The sequence below is a fragment of the Mytilus trossulus genome, chromosome 7 (genome assembly GCF_036588685.1).
Source record: "Mytilus trossulus isolate FHL-02 chromosome 7, PNRI_Mtr1.1.1.hap1, whole genome shotgun sequence".
In the NCBI taxonomy this organism is placed as follows: Eukaryota; Metazoa; Mollusca; class Bivalvia; order Mytilida; family Mytilidae; genus Mytilus; species Mytilus trossulus.
This window is the reverse complement of record NC_086379.1, coordinates 22,662,718-22,682,294: the sequence shown is the minus strand read 5'-3', so window position 1 is coordinate 22,682,294 and position 19,577 is coordinate 22,662,718. Positions and strand designations below refer to the sequence as shown.

General features: G+C 31.2%; 2 protein-coding genes across 2 annotated transcripts in view; one reads left to right on the top strand and one right to left on the bottom strand.

Moving 5' to 3' along the window:
* LOC134724795 (probable ATP-dependent RNA helicase DDX46) overlaps positions 1-8,361 on the bottom strand; it is a 35,843-nt gene extending 27,482 nt beyond the window's left edge. Inside the window, exons 1-4 of the mRNA XM_063588044.1 lie at positions 8,206-8,361; positions 1,847-2,125; positions 1,191-1,290; positions 519-740 (exon numbers count right to left, since the gene is read on the bottom strand). Of these exons, the coding sequence (XP_063444114.1) occupies positions 519-740; positions 1,191-1,290; positions 1,847-2,125; positions 8,206-8,222 (618 nt within the window). The 5' untranslated portion in view covers positions 8,223-8,361. The remainder of the gene's footprint in view (positions 1-518; positions 741-1,190; positions 1,291-1,846; positions 2,126-8,205) is intronic.
* Positions 8,362-8,537: 176 nt separating this feature from the next.
* LOC134724794 (H/ACA ribonucleoprotein complex subunit 1-like) lies at positions 8,538-16,434 on the top strand. The gene is made up of 7 exons (XM_063588043.1): positions 8,538-8,618; positions 10,279-10,366; positions 10,920-10,994; positions 11,804-11,952; positions 12,717-12,776; positions 13,152-13,248; positions 14,595-16,434. Exons 2-7 carry the CDS (start codon positions 10,291-10,293, stop codon positions 14,786-14,788), a joined length of 651 nt encoding a protein of 216 aa, XP_063444113.1. The 5' UTR covers positions 8,538-8,618; positions 10,279-10,290; the 3' UTR covers positions 14,789-16,434.
* Positions 16,435-19,577: the final 3,143 nt, after the last annotated feature.

Sequence of the window (19,577 nt, the reverse complement as noted above, 5' to 3'; positions counted from 1 at the left end):
AGATGGTTTTTTTTTAGCTTTACTGAAATCAGTAATTTATTTTTTGTAAATATCGTAGTGGTGATCATTTTTGCATAGCCATGTTTGCCCACTGACAGGGGAAAAACCCACAAAGTTGATACATGCAAAGCATACCATAAGGATCAATCACTTCATGGTGGGTTCTTTTTTAAGTTTCTGGGAATAATATGCTTGAAAAGTATACAACAAATACAGAAGTTGCTCAAAAATCATCTTTTCAGGTTATGATTCCTCAAGGGATATTTTACTTGTTTTAGTTATACAGACCCCTATACCACCTTTAACAATGAGAGAAACCATACTGTATAGTCATTACCATCCCTGTTCAAACTGTTTCAATTCAACTAGAACCAATTAGCACTACTATGTGCTTTAACTCATTTTATAGGACGGAAAACTGCAATTTTAAAAAATGAGAATTTATTAGGAAACTCTAGGGTTTGCATACCTAAATGATATTAGTAAAATTATTGGTCAACCCCTGCAGAATAATATACCTGCATAAATGCATCAAGAGGATCTTCCTCATCCCCGTCCCCTCTTGTCTGAGAGGGTTCCTCCTCCTCTTCCTCATCATCATCCTCCAGAGACCATTTCTTAGAAGGAATGGCAAAATTAACAGGTAACAATTCAGCTTTCTTCTTCCTTTCTGCTCTCCATTCTTCTATTCTTTTTCTTCTCTTATCCATCTCTAATTCCAATCTCTTCTGCTCTTCTTCCTAAAATATACATCAGAACATATTAAAATCAGTTACCTGCTTGATAAAATATACATCAGAATATATTAAAATCAGTTAACTGCTTGATAAAATGCAATAAGATTCACAACTATATGAAATATAACATACAAAAATTAATATAATTCGGTCTATTCAAAATAGCATATTTTTGAATTGTAAAATATTTTAAATCTACAACTTTTTGAACTACTAGTAACTACATGTGTATGATTATATACGATCTTACCGTTGGTTTTCCTGTTTTAATGGTTTTACACCAGTAATTTTGGGGCCCTTTATAGCTTGTTGTTCGGTGTGAGCCAAGGCTCTGTATTGAAGGCCGTACATTGACCTATAATGCTTTACTTTTTTTTAAATTGTTATTTGGATGGAGAGTTATCTCATTAGCACGCAAACCACATCTTTCTATATCTATTAAGTATAACAAACCTTATCAAGGGGTTCATCTTTAACATTGAGAGCCCCTTCCTTGTGTATAACACGGTCATCATCATTCTTTCTGCCATTTGGTGACCTTGATCTTGATCTTCTGGAAAAAAATAAACACAGACATAAGATATAATTTTAACATACATTAAAATCACTTAATAATTTTAATTAAATGAATAAAAAAAGTATTAGTATGTAAAAAGGAGAGAATTTCTTAACAACAGAAAAGGTTTATAAATTTCTGACAATGTTTCAAAAAGTTACCATACTAAACATGCATGTTCTTTCAACTTTTGTAAATTAAAGGACTCAAACATAGGGAGAGACTCTTTTTAATCACTTGTACATTATTTTATGTAATCTATTTCATGAATATAACCATAGCTCCTCTGTAGCAATAGTGGAAACTGACTATACAAACATGTTATCAATTTAAAGAGTAATCTCTCCTAACTAAGGCATTTAAGGTCCAATTCAGTTTCCTTTTTTTGTTGTTACTTTAATATCAGTTGGACCATATAGAAAATGACTCTACATGCACATTTACATCCATATTAATGTTCCTTTAGTTATTAGGCCTTGAAAGGTATGCATTTCGTGTATAAAACACACCCCTTCATCAACCCTCAAAACCATATTCTTAATGAAACCCTTACTTCCTCTTATCTCTATCACGAGATCTTGAACGTCTGCGGTCTCTCTCTCTAGATCTTGATCTTCTACGATCTTTTGACCTTGATCTTCGTCTTTCTTTTGATCTTGATCTTCTCCTTTCTTTAGATCTACGTCGTTCTTTTGATCTCGACCTTCTTCTTTCTCTATCTCTCTCTCTAGACCTTGATCTTTTTTTAGGACTCCTTGATCTACTTCTGTGTTTCTTCTTTCTCTCCCTTGAAGTACTTCTTGATCTTGATTTTGATCTTCTTCTGTAAGATCTAAACAATAAAAGAAAATACAATTAAGGATTTTTTTCTTCTTCAAAGCTGAATATTACCCTAATTACAGAGATAACAATCATGTCAGGTTATTGTGTTATCTTTGTTTTTTGTTTATTGTTTTCTCATGGATTATAGTTTAATTAAAAGTTCAAATTGAACAATTTAATAGCAAACAAAATGAGAAACTCATCTGATCAGTTACTGACAGTTAGTCTATTTCATTTTTATATCATGCAGTACATTGTATCTAATAAGAAAATAACAAGCCAACTTGTGATCTTAAGGCTTAATAGTTTTAAAGATATCAATCCTAACTGTTTTATTTTAATAAGGGGACGAAGTTCCCTATAACAGTAGAAAAATCAATAATAAAAAAATTGATAATTTCCAATGTACTAATGAACTCAAAGTCGTTAACTTTTTTTTCCGAACTTTTATATTTTCCCGCATTTGTGCAGAAATCTCTTTCTTTCTTTTGTCCTCGTTTGTTATGAGACTTTGAGTATAACAACAGGACCAACATTAATGGAAACATTACAGTATTTCTGTTTCTTTTTAAAAAAAACTAATAGGCTTCATTCCCTTTCACAGGTAATGCCTGCCTCATATTAATACTTAATGATGTAAAGAAAAACCAATGGTACCTGAGTATAGTGTTTCCTTTTTTTTATGTTGAAAATGATGTCACAACTAAAATCCCCAACAACGGTACCAAAATCAGAAGTGTTACGATATTTCTGTTACTTTTTTTAACATTTATCTGCGCTACCACCATGGGTAACAGATACATTTTTGTATTTATTTATTTTGCATCATCACAGGATAAACATTAGAGGTAAATTTCCTATCACTATAATTGATCAATTTTATTAGAGAATTGTTGAATATATATATAAGAATTATTTGAACAAGTCTAAATTGAAAACTACATTCAAACCTACATGTATGATTGCGTTGGATAAAAACTGCAATTTTTATAAGTGTGCGCATGTAAAACAAATTTACAATTTACAGAAAGCAGGTACCTGCCTTCTGAAAATCACTTTTTAGTTGTTAAATACACTTATAATATAATCTTATTTAATAATCAATGTTTAAAAGTTACCAACACGTGTTAATATTGAAATTTGTAGTGTTATTCGGTCATTACAAGATAGACAGTGTCTGCGCGTACCCGCATTCGGGTACGAATAGCCAAATTGCCAATCGTAGGCTACCCGTACCCACATCCTGTTTTATGAAAATGTCATGGGATCAGGAATCAAACGTGAAAGAGTGAAGAGTATGAAAAATTATATTTTCAAATTGTATATTTATCTAATAATAATACATAATAAACATTACAAGTAAATGCACATTGGTGGAAAATGAAACTGTACAATTCCTGTAAAAAGAAAAACATGATAACATGGATAAAAATTGATACTTTTATAAAATGTAAATGCAAATATAAAGAATTAAATTTTACTTAATTTGAAAAACAAGAGGCTCTCAGGAGCCTGAATTGCTCACCTTAATTTGTTTGGTTAAATCTCTCATCAATGATTATTTTGGCTTTTCAATTTATTTAAATGTTCTTTGAATCGTCCTATTTTCTTCAAAAGCAAAAAAAAATCATGTTCTCCTTTGTTCTATTTTAGCCATAGGAGCTATGTTTCTTGACATACAAGGAAATAAAATATAAAATTTATACTAGATACTCTGAAACTCATTCAGCCTAAGTTTGGCTGAAATTGATACAGCAGTTTCAAAGGAGAAGATTTTTTAAAGCAAGTCAACATGATGAACAAATTGTGAAAAAAGTCTTTAAAGGGCAATAACTCCTTAAGGGGTCAATTGACAATTTTGGTCAAGTTGACTTATTTGTAGATCTTACTTTGCTTAACATTTTTGCTATTAACAGTTTATCTGTATCTTTAATAATATTCAAGTTAATAACCAAAAACGGCAAAATTTCTTTAAAATCATCAATTCAGGGGCATTATACCTGAAAAACCAGTTACCCAATTCAGCTGAAAATTTCAGGACAGGTAGACCATGAACTAATAAATACTTAAACTTCTTGTCTTATTTGCTCTAAATGCTGGAGTTTTTGGGATATAAGCCAAAAACTGCATTTTACCCTGTGTTCTATTTTTAGCCATGACGGCCATGTTTTTTGACGAAATAGAAAATAAAACACAAACTTTATTTTATACACCCTACTGATCATTCAGTTGAAGTTTGGTTGAATTTCGTTGAGTAGTTTTAGAGGAGAAGATTTTTAAATGTCAGATTTGCTCTAAATGCTTTCGTTTTTGAGATATAAGCCAAAAACTGCATTTGACCCCTATGTTCTATTTTTGGCAATGGCGACCATGTTTGTTGATAGATCAAACTTCGGATACAATTTATAAACTAGATACCCGAAGGAACATTCAGTTAAAGTTTGGAAGTATTTGGCCTAGTAGTTTCAGAGGAGAAGATTCTTGAAATAGTTTACGACGACAGACGCCAAGTGATGGCATATAAGCTCACTTGGCCCTCCCGGCCAGGTGAGCTAAAAAAACATATGAGATTTTAAAATAAACTTTTAGTAAAACGAAAAAGAGAATATGATCAAATACATGTAAACATTTTGCCTCCCTCAATCAGGTTTTGTCCATCTTTAGTCATGCCATGTTTAAAGTGGAAAGGACATTCCATTTGAATTATACTAAAAGTAGGCGTATAACAGTTTAAAATGGGAAAACTAGAAGTATTCGACTTAAAGAAAAAAAAATTGACCTGAGACTACTATAACACATAGCATGCATAGAAGTCTCAGACTTGACTAATGAATGAAACGTGCCAAATTAGATTTAAAACTACACTGTTAAACAAATACCTTGTATTATGCCTTTTTCCTATCGAATTTTTGGAATTGTTTGCCTCCATGATAAAATGAATTCTGTTAAACTTTAATTGTATAAAATTAATCGACTGTTCTAATTCATGATACATTGTGTACCTATGAAATGTCTTTCCCACATGTACATTGTATATCACTCTTTCCATTTTAAGAATATTTATTTATACTGAAATAAAACTGTTCACTTACCTATATAAATTTTTATAAAACTTTTGAGTAGTTTCAATCAATTTATTCACTAATTGCGACAAATTCTGTATATATTTCATGTTTTATTCCTGATCCGATTGCATTTTATTATGAAACAGGATGTGGGTACGCGTAGCCTGCGAACGGCATTTTTACAATATCTACCCGCATGAGGGTACGCGCAGACACTGCCTACAATACATCTTATCACTATTTAGTCCATTCCGGGAAAACAGTCATTTATACAACTTCCTGTTTAGGTCACTGGCTGAAAAATGGAGGTCATCAGTAGTGAGCTGAGGGAGAAAAAACTTTTAGAGAGTGATCATCAAGAAACTTTGATATAGAATGATCCACTTTTTCGAAATTAAAATTGAAGTAAAAAATATTTTGTTTGAAGTATTTACGGTAGTTTAAACAGGTCTCATTAAAAAGTATCATGCATGGTGAATGGTTTAAACAGGGTCCCAGATAGCTTCAACTGGATGAAAAAGTTGTGTAATTTTAGAACTTATCCGAATGGAATAAATAGAGATTAGGTGTATAAATTCGGTCATTACAAGTGTTATTCCGTCATTCCAGTTTCACACAGGTATGTTTTCACCTCATCAATTCAGTTTCACACAGGCCAGCAGAAAGAGGTCATAAGCCTTGAGGATGATGTATCCAGGTGTAATGATAAGTCGTTATCCTAAGGCTATTTTTTTTTTTTTTTCTGTAGACTTAGCTTTCATTTTTTATTACCATGCATTGTCAAGCTTGGTTACTCATAATTATTTGTCAGTAACTAAATGTCCGATGCTGTCCCATACTGAACCTTCTGACCTTGTTTGTTTACATTTAAATTTCAATGGTGTCAAAATCATGTGATGTCAATTCGTTCTACCCAATCAAATTGCTCTACTGTCAATTAGGGGATTTTTCAGTCTACGTCAATTACGTTATTTCTTTATGGGATATTGCTATTTTTTTGCCATCCCTTTTGACATCAATGGAATTATGTATGAATATTTACCTACAGTCATAATGGTCAGAATATCTATCTTTTTATAATGATTAAAAAGAAAATTCTATGAAAAATAAATGTAAATTGTTTTTTATTAACCTACACGATATTCCTGTACAAAATTATGGCATGCGCATCATTTTTTCAATTAGTTTTCCTTTCAATTTGGTTGGTTTTTTTAGCGGGAAAATCGCGAAAGTCGTAAGGAGCATGTCATTTTAAAATTCCTAAAAATACGATTTGCTTGACCTGTATTGCCTGCCACAAGATTGATGACGCTGAATGGAACGTACACAAAGCAGTGGAGGCCGGAAGTGGAATTTTGTGAAGTTCTAGAATGTTTTTAGACATTCGGAAGTCGGGATTGAAACGGCATTCGAAAATTGGCATTTTTAGCAATAATCAGTCAAGGGTCTAACTTAAATAAGTTATTAGAGAAAAATAACAAACACGTTGTTATTGTGAGCTGAAATATCAAAAAACTGTAATAACATATGTATGTTACATGTTTCAAAGGGAAAATATACAACCTTTATTTTGTTAAATTTTTTCAAGTTCTATTGATATCATAATTTTCTTTATGTATACTAATCTTTGCAAATATATAACAGCTCATAGCTTACCAATCATGCATAGTACACCTATGTTATTACAGAAAATACATTTCTGAAATAACCAATGGGTGTTATTGCAGTTTCTCTATATCTCTTTAAAGGCTTTGCTCTCACTTGCATAATAATGCATTTCAATTCATTGTAAGAAATGATGATCAGAGCTTGTAATGAGGCACTGTGCAAGATTCCAAGTGTCTCATTTACTCTGATATAAAAATTACATGCTTGTAATAACATAAGCCTTGTTATTACAGCTTAGTTTGCCCTTAAAAGCCTTGTCTCATTGATTTACCATGGTTAATCATAATTGTATTAATGGAATTAGAAAATTAGTTATCAAGGTAATTTATTAAGCTACTGTACAAAAGTTTTTAAGTATTCCCAAGTGCCCATTAAAGATAAAACATTTTTTTATATATTTCACTGATAACCAACATATATATGTTATTACAGATTCAGGAAAAAAGAGAAGACAACTCATGAAAGTGTCTGTATTAATTCAAATAATTTGGATGAAAATTTTACCAAAATGTTAAATCCTATGTCTGAAAAGGAATTAAAATCTATTTGTATGTATATTGAAGAAGCTCTTGATTTGAGAGACCACCATACCGTTTCATCAGATAATAATCTTTTACAGTAGTTTGTGCATATACATATATATATATAAATATCTTGTATTGTGTGTTTTAAGTAAATATACGAAAATCTATAATAATACTGAAATATAAGTCTATGGTATCAATATCAGTCTATAATGTATTTGTATACATAGAATTGGCTCATGACTTGTTACATGAATCTTTATTTCATTTATATGTTGTTTTAATATTATAATTTATAATTGTCTGTATTTGGATCACGCCTCTATTGTGCTCTTTCCAATAAAATATTGAATTGAATTGAATTGTAATAACAACATGCATGTTATTTTCCCCTGATAACTTATTTAAGTTAGACCCTTGACTGATAATGGAGAACAACAAAGAAAACTAACCTTCAGAAATGTTTTTTTATTCAAAAGAGCAGAAAAAAAACCATATTCTGCACTGTTTTTCTACACAGGAAGTAGCGTAGTGACGTCAATGTAGAGTTTCCCCGTGAGTTAAGTTCAAACACAAATACCTAACAAACTGACAAGATGAACGATTTTAGACTACGGTAGGATATATTTAAATTGTTTTTAGAGACAAGTGTCTGTTGATTGATTCTATTCTATTATAAGTACATGTAGACTGTACTCTGTATACAAAAAAAAAGGCTTTTAGCTCGGTACGTTTTATCAAGGATTTGTATAGTCTAACTATACAAATCCTTGGTTTTTTAAAGATAGTCATTTTACTTAAACATTTTTGTGAGATAATTGGTGGTCTTATACCTCCCGTCTCGGGGCATATTTTTTTCCTCTCCTTTCAGGTCTTTCTTTCAAGTTGGGCCCTCAAATGTCAGACGATGAAGACAATCCAGCCCCAAACGTTTTTCCCACAATTGTGTCATTTGAGTGCTTGACATTTAACATAAACGGTCGGCATATTAAGCGTTCAACTGATTACCAAAAGCCTTATTGTCGTAATTAATTATTTTTTGTATTATATATTGAAATATTTGCCCTTAAATTCGTATTCATCACCTTTTAAAAGTTTTTCTGCCATAAATGTAAATATTATATCAATGGCGTCCCAGAAACAAATATAAAATCGTACACATGTTACGACATTTTACCGGAAACTGTTTATCGTAGGCAGCACATGGTTTTGTTTTGAAACTTTTCTCCACAAATTAACTTATCAGGTAACAACCTTCTTGATCATTATTTTAAACAATTTTCTATGTAGGTTCCTCGAACTAAATCATATATATTTTTTTAACATGTACAGTAGGAGGTGTTGCCAACAAGGCAGCTAGCAAGATCTGTGAACAGTCAGATGAGATCACAAAAGCATGCCAGGTTGGATCTCCACTAGATGAATAATGATGTTGTAGCTGTACATTCTATAACATCATAATCTTCTGTATCTGCAAATGACTACTAAAATAGATCAGGTCAAAACGCCTTTACCTTTTCTTTTTTTTTTTAAATGTGGAATGCCCCCTCCCCCTTTTTGTTGCAATTTGGCATCATTTAGCGCTCCACTATTGACAAAAAGGATGGTTCCTACTATAGGTGTAAAAAATCAGGAGGCAACACTGAGATCATGATATCCCTCTTTTCTACAATATTTATAGTTTGTTTATATAGTTTTTCAATCTTTTGGTAGTCTTAATAATTATGACGTCTGGCAAGGCTATTTTAATTTTTTTCTGGGACGCCTTCCTACGACGTCATAACGCCGAAGCCATTTTTTACGTCTGGAGTTTGAGAGCAAATTTTGGGGGGAACTTTGAAACCTAATTTTGACAAGAAATTTTTATTGCCGGTTGAAAATTTTTACGTAGTTACAAAGCCCTACCTTTTTTGTGCTTATTGATGTAAAATATTTCCAGAAATATCCAAAAGAAAGGATAAAACGAGATAAGATTCCATTTGAAGTGGGGGAATATTTATTTTGTTTGGAAAAGATTTCCCACAATTACCAACGGCACGTGACTTCCGGTGAATATAAAATTTGAAATCCGTTAATATTTGACAGACCCGAAATTCCGGATAATGTTAATCGAACGTTCCGGAAATTCGTAGCCACTAAAAACTACCGGATTTCAAATTTTATATTCACCGGAAGTCACGTGCCGTTGGTAATTGTGGGAAATCTTTTCCAAACAAAATAAATATTCCCCCACTTCAAATGGAATCTTATCTCGTTTTATCCTTTCTTTTGGATATTTCTGGAAATATTTTACATCAATAAGCACAAAAAAGGTAGGGCTTTGTAACTACGTAAAAATTTTCAACCGGCAATAAAAATTTCTTGTCAAAATTAGGTTTCAAAGTTCCCCCCAAAATTTGCTCTCAAACTCCAGACGTAAAAAATGGCTTCGGCGTTATGACGTTGTAGGAAGGCGTCCCAGAAAAAAAATAAAAATAGCCTTGCCAAACGTCATAATTATTTGGACTAATCTTTTGGTTGATGTTGATGCCCAACCATATACAATGTACTTTCAGAGTGTTTGTAAGTCTAAAGCGGTTCTGATAATTTTAGGAACACAATATATTGGTCCTTGGATCATTGGTATTCTATTTTTGAAGCATACAATAAAATGAAATTATGTATTCTACATTTTATAGTGATAAATTTGTACTACTTAAATAGGTGATTAATAAAGAAAGTCAACTCTATCTTCCAATCTTTATGGACATAATGATTTTTGAATCGGGTGATTTTCAAAATTACTCATTTAAGTATAAAGTCCCCTGACTGTTGATTATCATACTACCTTGAAAAAAAAATGAATTAACAACCTCATGGAACATTGGAAATTTTTATATTTTTTTTTTATATATTTGCTATTTCAGTGTCTTCGCATTATGGGATTCGAAAGAGGTGGTGGTAGGGGTGGAGGCCGAGGATTTGGTGGTGGTCGTGGAGGTGGATTTAGAGGAGGTAAGATTAATGGGGCTGATCAAAAGATGTTGACTTATTTGGATAAAATTTGTTGAAGATGATTTGTCTATAAGTTTTATACCATGAAAATTCATACATGCTCAAGATAACAATCCAATACTGTTTTCTTCAGAATTTGAAAATTGTTTAAATGTTTATCGTAACATTATTGATGTTATTAGCTTGCTAAGTATAAATTCACAAAGTATCCTTATATGAAGTTACAATTTAGCACAGTTATGTCAATGTGTATACATATAGCTACATATACCTGAAATTGTTCAGAATGATTAAATGCTGTTAGATCTTGATTGGTACCGGTATATAAAAAAATCATGCTAGAAATTTTAAAGACTTATCATTGATTTAATCTGTGTTAATCCTTACATCACAAGAATTTGTTATTACTGCTGAAAGTTATGGATTGTGCTGAACTATAGAAAATAGGAGTTGTCTACCTTTATCAAGATTATTTCAAATTTTTAAAATTAAGTAGTGCAATCAAAGGATATAACTATCATTTCTTTTTTCTCACATTCTTTTTGTATTTTAGGAAGAGGAGGAGGAGGAAGAGGGGGTGGAGGAGGCAGGTTCCAACAGGACTATGGACCACCAGAATATGTCGTTGGTAATAAATCTATAAGAATTTTTAAATAGGAAAAAGTTAATGTATACTGAGTACCTAAAAGCTTGAATAGAAATGCAACACATACATAAATATTACATAGAATTAATTTCAAAGATTTTCAAGTTTGATCCAAATACCTACAAATTCCACATTTTAAGCAAAAATATTGTTATACATGTATCTTCAAAACTGAGAGATCTACCTGAGAAAAACTATTTGGGGAAACATTTTTCAAATGCCTTCCCTGATATTGTAAATGATGACATTTTAGTATGGAGATACTTTTGGTTGATGTTAGTGAATTTTGTAATGATGTAAAATACACACATATTCCAACCCAAATGTTTTGAAGAAATCTACCATATAAATATGTGAGGTGCAAACTTTTGTTGATTGTTGAATAATTTAATTTTGGATGTAACACTTCTTCTGATTGGCTGACGTTAATTTGTTATGAGCCCATAGACATAATTTAGTCATGTGACCGTGAAGTTATCAACGTTTTCCCATGGTTTTCTATGGTTTAAAATGGAATTTAGAATTAAATTATAAGAAATGACTAATATTTTTTATGTTATTTCTTCATAGACAGAAAAAAATTAGTCATTCCTTAAATATTTCACACATATTCAGCATGTTCAGGAAAAATAAGGTAAAAGTTTACATGAAAATAAATATCTATATTCTGAACAATGATAAAAAGAGAATAGTTTTTTTCATATTTATCATGTTTTTATGTATACATGTATATTAATGTCAAATTAATTTCACATATATATAAGTACATGTTATACATCTGTTAATTTCAGAGATTGGCACAATGGAACACACATGTGAAGATGACCTGGTATGTCTAAATACCAACGAGAAAGTACCATATTTCAATGCACCAGTGTATTTAGAGAACAAACAACAGATTGGAAAAGTAGATGAAATATTTGGCTCCATTACAGAATCTGTATCCTTTAGTAGTTTTTGCACTAAATACTGTTAATTAGTTTTATATCATGAGTACTAAATTTGATTAAGTAAAAACAAATCTAGTGACTACTCCATTTTATGGTTACATACAAGCCTAATGAAAACTAGTATTTTGCTGAACAGTTTTATAAATGAGTGGTTCACCTATAGACTAAACTATTTGACAATAAGTACCCTCAATAATTATTACACAATTAAATCCCAGTATATAATGCTAGTTTTTAGGCATAGTCAGCTATAAAAGGCCCTAAAATAACAAATGTAAAACAATTCAAAAGAGAAAACTTGCAGCCTATTTTATGTATGAAAATGAATAAAAAAACAAATATGTCATACATCAACAAACAACAACCACTGCATTACAGGCTCCTGACTTGGTACAGGCATATTCAAGACTTCAAGTACACAAATATGTGAGGAACTATACATGCTATATGATTGAAAGGGACCACTAAAGAATAAATCCTGTATCATGTGTATATTCATGAATGTATTGAAAATGTTTGTTAATTGAGGTATTCATAATACAATTCTCAAGAATTAAATTAGTTTCTTCTATTAGCATGATTAGACCAAAAAATAACTCATAACCCATAGCAGAGGAGACATTAAGTTAAACCCTTGTCCTTCTCTAATTTTAGTTTGCCTCAACCAAATGTTATCAAACAATACACAATATATTATTCTACTATGAAGCAAAAAAGCTTTTATGCCTAAAATAATTTCCTTAACTGTTTGAAGTATTTTTCAGTAAAATTATCAGATGATATGAAAGCAAAATCATTTGCAAAGTTATCTAAGGTAAGGTTTAATATTACTGCATATTATTTTTAAGATTACTTTAAAAAAACTCAACTCATATGGTGATTTTTCAAAACGATTTTGGTGGTTCACTCTGAAATATAACCTGTTGTATATTCCATTGGAAATATATATATAATAGTCATAAACCCAGAGTCTTGTCAGCAGCACTCATTATGTTTTACAATATTAACGAATCACTTAACACCAACAAGAGTGATTTTAATCACATCCAGTATATAAAGTGATCAAAATGTAACATGTGTTGAAAAATTGAATAATTGATATATCATTTTATGATTATGAGGTCATAATAAAAGTTTTTTTTTATTATTCCCTTTACAGGCAAATAATTTTATTTTGTTTTATTTACAGTTCTTTATAGATCCAGCCAAGTTATTACCTTTACAAAGATTTTTACCTAAACCTGCCGGCTCAGCAGGGAAAACAAGAGGGGGTGGTGGCAGAGGAGGTAAGAGTTGTCTCCCATACATTGTTCTTTCTGTTACATTAATGATATGTATGGTAAAAATGACGTGTACTGTAGAATCATTATTATTTATTGACAATTTTCATGGGAACAGGTAAACTACAAATTCAAATGTTCAACGAATTACAAATTTTCCCAAAGGCTTTTATGGAGAGATTGGTAAAACCATGAAATCAAAAATCCGTGAAAATGTAAGTTTTCCTCAATTCACAAAAAATTGGTATACACGAAAAAGAGTCCACAGTATCTGAGAAATACAAAAAATCAGTCGGTCAAACAAAACTTTTTAATTTCTTAGTAAAAATGTACAGTAGAAAAGTTTAAATTTCTTTTTCGGACCATCAAATCCTTAAACAGTTTTGCACAGACTGCAAATAAGGTAAAAATGTCATGCTTTATGTTTGAGGAGTAGCCAAAAGTCATTTATACATTATGACTAATTATCTATGAAAATGATTCTAATAATGTGAGAATCAGATGCAAAATTTAGCTAATGAGGGAGAAGATAAAACTATATTTGTTTGGCCTAATCTGAAATCATATATAATACATTATATTTAAAAAATAATTCATGGGGGCTTGAATATAGCGTTATTTTACCATGGGTTGGTCCTTTATGACAAATATTTTACCCTGAGCGATAGCGAAGGGTAAAATATCAGCATAAAGGGACAACCCGTGGTAAAATCTAGATATATTCAAGCCCCCATGAATTATTTCCATTCTAATAGGACAAATACGGCAATTGTTTTGGATCGAAGCGCTCTAGGTGGAGGCCATTATTTGCCGTTCTCATAAATTAACGCACTTTTAGATTGGCGTAAAAGAACGGAGCAGACAGAAAAAGTGACATGCTGAAACTATTCACAAAACTTATTTAGATAGATTTGGATGAATTTTAATTATAATTAACTTATATGTCTTCTATGTATAAAAAAATCGACTTATACCACATTTTAGCATTGTTTGTTGACGTTTCCTTGTTGTGATGATTTTCGGTATCAGAAGCGTGTATTTTCCGTAAAATGCTTAAATTATAACGTCACCATTCTACGACGTCGGGTACTTCATTCATAAAAAAACATATGAAGTGGGAGTACGATCTGAACAGCCAATGCAATATATTCATTTTTTACCACAGGTGTGTACTCAAAGCGTTTGAAGGATGTCATGTTAGAATTGGTGATATATACATGGTAAAGGAATTCAAATTGTAAAAGTCAAAATATATTGCAGTTAACTGGATGTCACCATTTAATGTTTTGTTTATGATTTTTGATTTAGAAAACTCAACTGATATTTATATTCAACCATGTTTTCTTTTACAGGTGGCCGAGGTGGTGGTGGATTCAGAGGAGGAAGAGGAGGTGGTGGCCGTGGTGGTGGTGGTTTTGGTGGGGGCCGTGGTGGTGGAGGTTTTGGTGGTGGCCGTGGAGGAGGATTCCGTGGAGGGAGAGGCGGTGGTGGTGGTGGATTCAGAGGACGAGGAGGGGGAGGTTTCAGAGGGGGTCGAGGAAATTAAAAGACAATTAAATTTTTTAAACACTGTTTTAATTGAAAATGTGCAATAATTGCACTAACAAGACATATATCAAGACATATATTTTATGATAGTCTTCACAGATTATGTGAATTTCAAAGAAGACCAATAATGTTATGATTGGATGAAGACCAGCTGTGTTTGTTTTGGGGCATGGAATTATGATAACTTTTTTATTATTGATTTTGATAATAAAAAGATTTTTTGTTTATCCTGGATCAATATGTTTCCAACACTCAAATTCTGTTAATGATTATGATACTTCTATTTTGAGGGTCATTTTTATATCATTCATTATTTTGTTAACATTAAAAAATCATGATCACTGAATTCTATATGTCTTATTTGTATAATTGTTTTGTTGGGTTATTGTATTATTGACATATACCTTTATCTCCTAACATTCAGGCCACGGTTTTTTAATTTGTTGGTTTACGGATTTTCTCCATGAAAAAGTCGGGTCGGTCGGTCGGAAAAAAAAAGAAAAAAAGATCTTTCAAGACAGAAAACTGATATGCAAAATAAAAATATATTTCACCTTTCTAATAATATGTTTGTCATACTATTTTTTCATCGTTCTTAAATTTTAGTTTGATGAAATATTATTGCTCAGCTGTAAACATCGCATGACATTGTCTAATAATTTCCCGTAAAAAAAAGGGGGGGTACACTGACAAAAACGAAATTAAATTGTCATTTCACAAACAAGAAAAACAGATTCACGTCAGTTATTTGACTTAGCTTTTAATCAAAACTTGGTGAAAAATAATAAGCACCAAAAACTGATAAAGAAAGAAAAAAGTAAAAACGTCATACAAAAATAAGTTCCAACACACGTGTCAAAAATGTAATAGACTCGTCCACTGGAAAAACGAGAATATCAGGTTAAATAATCTGTTGCATTGCATTCCCGTTTTTTTATCCAAATGGACGATATTTTTTTATTATCTATAAAACAAGAAAATATCAAATGATTTGTTAAAATTCAGTATTTTAACTTGATGTCTTGAACTTCCACCTGTCCACATTTGGACAAGTCTATTTATATGAGAACATGCATCTTACGGACTGGTGACAAATAAGGGAAACGAACTTATTGTGTAATTGGTTTTAAACACAGGTTTTGTTCCGCAAAATTATTTGCGCAAACGACATTTCAAGGTCATTAATAATTGATTTGTCTATTTTTAGAAACGTAAACTGAAAGTTTCATTTTTCACAACAGAAAGTGTCATCACTTCTGTTAGAGGTTAATGCATTTCATTTCATAAAAAAGGATATTTTAATTATTTTTCAGGGATAATGCATTTGTTAGGGTCGGCGAGAATAAAAAAAAAGCCTGAAAATTCGATTTTATTTTTATTTTGGAAATCGGCAAAATCGGGTCAGCAGATCCGTAAACCAACAAATTAAAAAATCCTGGCCTCATATAATCAATTTGAATGAAGGTAGTGTTAAAGAGAAGGTTGTATTGAAATTTCGTCTCTCCCTGGACTTGATAAAATGCTTTTATATAATAGAAGACCACCCACTATCAACCTTCAAACATTTGAATTCATTCATTATATTGTTACTGATGTACCTTCTGTCACACATTGTAATAAAAGTGTACAATGTAATAAGTTGCTCATCATCTTTTATTTATATCTGCCTCTATGGTCTTGTTGAAGATACCTGGCTGAAGGTAATGGATTAAATCCAGACAAATTCAACCAAATATAAAAAAGAGAGATGTGGTATGATTGCTAATGAGATTATGTAACAGTTTATTTCTTCCTCTGTGATATTTTATCCTGAGGATAATTTGTCCTGGTAATTTTTTTCCAGGTATGGTATTTCACAGGTAGATTTTTTCCAGACGAGTGAAAATCTATCTGTGTTATGCGGATAGTATGTACCGGTATATATTTGCCGTACTATATTTCACAGAACCGTGTGAAATAGAGTCCCAGTAACTACTATGTAAGTTACTCACAATCAATATATACCTGACTATAATTATGAAATGTTTCACAAAGGTAGAACAAATTTGCATAATTTATCAAAGGGAGGTAATTATGAGCAATTTATATTTTAAAGATATTAATATAATATATTTCTGAATCTATTTCATAGTGAAATGTTTCCTTGAATCTTTTTTTTTATATATATATTTTTTTTTTTTTTAAAAGATGACTTACAACTTGATTTAATAAGAAAGATAACATTTCGCAGGTAAATACTATCCAGCTGTTAAACAGGCTTTTGTTCAAATATATTGTTATGCTATGATTTATCTGATTTCCATATAATCAACAACTGCATCTCTGTCCCCAGACAAAACTATTTAATAGTTAAAAATATCATCATAATAAAATTATTCTATTACTGTTAACAGTAGTAATACAACTATATTTCTATCTTACTTTTTAATTTATATTTGTACTGAGATCTGAAAACAACTCACTTTTACATGTATTTCACTAACCTTATATAATCATGATATTATTTTCACAATTACGATCTTTGTGAAATTACTTCTGGTTTTCTTCCCTATGTTTCATGATAATTTTTCGTTTTAAAAGGATGATAGTGACTTCAATATTTCAGGAATTTTTTTCAATGATAATTTGTGAAATTATTTCCCATTATAATAAAAAAAAAAAACAACAATTTCGCTTTTATTCAAATACACTATTATTATTCCATAGAATTTGTAAAGGATAAGTATTTGTCTAATAACTATTCAATAAGTTAACTACCCAGATAGAATTTCACGGCAAAGGAGAAAATATCACAGGGAAATATTTTCCTCCAGATAAAAAAATAACAACAACTACTGTGACATTTTTTCCTCCGGATCAAATTTCACCCGGATATAATTTTGCTTTACAATTACTCTATCAGAGACTAAATGATACAGAAGTTTAATAACAACTACATGTATTGGGTTACTGTACGGATTTCAACTAATGATTTGAATTCTAGTACTCTATCAAAAGGATATAACATGATTTTTAACCGGATTTTTGTGACAAACATGTCAGTTATTGATTTGGGGATGTACGGCGGGTGGGCGGCAATCAAATGTTGTCTGTGCATTAACTCATTAACTGTTCTACCAAAGCTTCTCAGGATTTTTACAAGAAAGGTCATTCCATACGGAAAAGTTATCGGCGAAAATATGTTGTTACTGATGACAAAATGGAGGTCAAGTTCAATAATGACGATTTTGACTTTTACCGTTCTGGAGTTATGGTTCTTGAAAGATTGAAAAATGGAGTTTCCAGTCGTGTCCGTGCATTTACACATGAACTGTTCTACCAAAGCTTCCAAAATTTTAATATGTTGTTACTGATGACAAAATGGAGGTCAAGTTTAATAATGACGATATTGACTTTTACCGTTCAGGAGTTATGGTTCTTGTAAGATTGAAAAATGGTGTTTCCAGTCGTGTCCATGCATTTTCTCATGAACCAATCAACCAAAGCTTTTGAAATTTTTATATATTGTTACTGATGATAAAATAGAGGTCAAGTGCAGTTATGACTATTTGGACTTTTACCGTTCAGGAGTAATGGTTCTTGAAAGATCTTCAAATGGTTATCCATTCACATTGTTGTATTTACACATGAACCTTTCAATCTAAGCTTTTCAAATTTTAATATATTGATACTGATGACAAAATGGAGGTCAAATTTGATATTGACCATTTTCACTTTCACCATTCATCAGTAATGGTTCTTGTCATATTGCCAGGACACAAATAAATGTTAATAAATCCGGTTTGCTGTTGTTGTGACAGCCTCTTGTCTAAAAATATTAAACAATACAAAAGAACACCCTAACCACCAATACTTGATTTCTCTGAAAGAATAGATGTACGGTACAAAGAAAAGAACAAAGCATGGCCCTTGACATAATTTGGAGGAGTGATACCAGCTTAATATGCTTGAATAACACTTTTCTTATCTAGGCAAAGTATAACACAATAAAATTCATACAACAGAACCGAAAAGGACGACCAGTTGAACTAGGAAATGCAAAATTTAAAAGAGAAAAAATGTCAAATCACTGTTTTTTTATGTCAGTAAACTGTGCCTGCGAGCATACATGTTCAAAATCTAGCATTGCATATAGGTTCTGTACAAATCAGGATATGGTGTCTGTAATCTTGTTTTGATGTGTTGAACTATATGATAAAGCATCTTTGACACTTTTAGTATTGATTGTTTTCTCGCGTTTTGAAAACAATAGAGGATGTGATGGAAGTATTACTTGCTCTTTTCACTATTGTGTAAAACTATTCTGACATATTGTGAAGATTTATAGAATTTTTTTTATAAAAAAGTATGCTTGTTCTGTTTACATATTTTCGTTTTTTGTGTACAACAATTGTCTAAAAGAAATATGAGTATCATTTCTTGGTTGTCAGCCAAATAAAGCTTTTAGCTGGTTTATTTTTGAGTTTTCCTCTTAAACTTGTGTTTCCCTCGGTTTTACTTCAGAACACCGGTATACTACTGTTGCCTTTATTAATTTTTGATTGAGTATTTATGATAGTCCAATTTTGTCACATAGTCGCCTTTCCGTCTATCCATCTTATTGGCAATCGGTGATGTTTCAATGATTTTTCCTTTCTTTTGACATGTTTGTATAACGACGTACTATGAAGGTTAATTTTTGATACTATGTGCATCATATACAGTTGCATTAGCGCACATGCATCTCATGACATGAAGCACATTAATAGTATTGTTCATGCGACCCAATTTAAATACCCTTTTCATGG

Bases quoted from the DNA above. Each gene is read 5' to 3' on its own strand.
- LOC134724794 (XM_063588043.1), top strand. From the start codon at position 10,291: ATGGGATTCGAAAGAGGTGGTGGTAGGGGTGGAGGCCGAGGATTTGGT. The intron at 10,995-11,803 runs GTAATAAATCTA...TGTTAATTTCAG, and splicing joins ACCACCAGAATATGTCGTTG to AGATTGGCACAATGGAACAC. The intron at 11,953-12,716 runs GTATCCTTTAGT...AACTGTTTGAAG, and splicing joins TTGGCTCCATTACAGAATCT to TATTTTTCAGTAAAATTATC.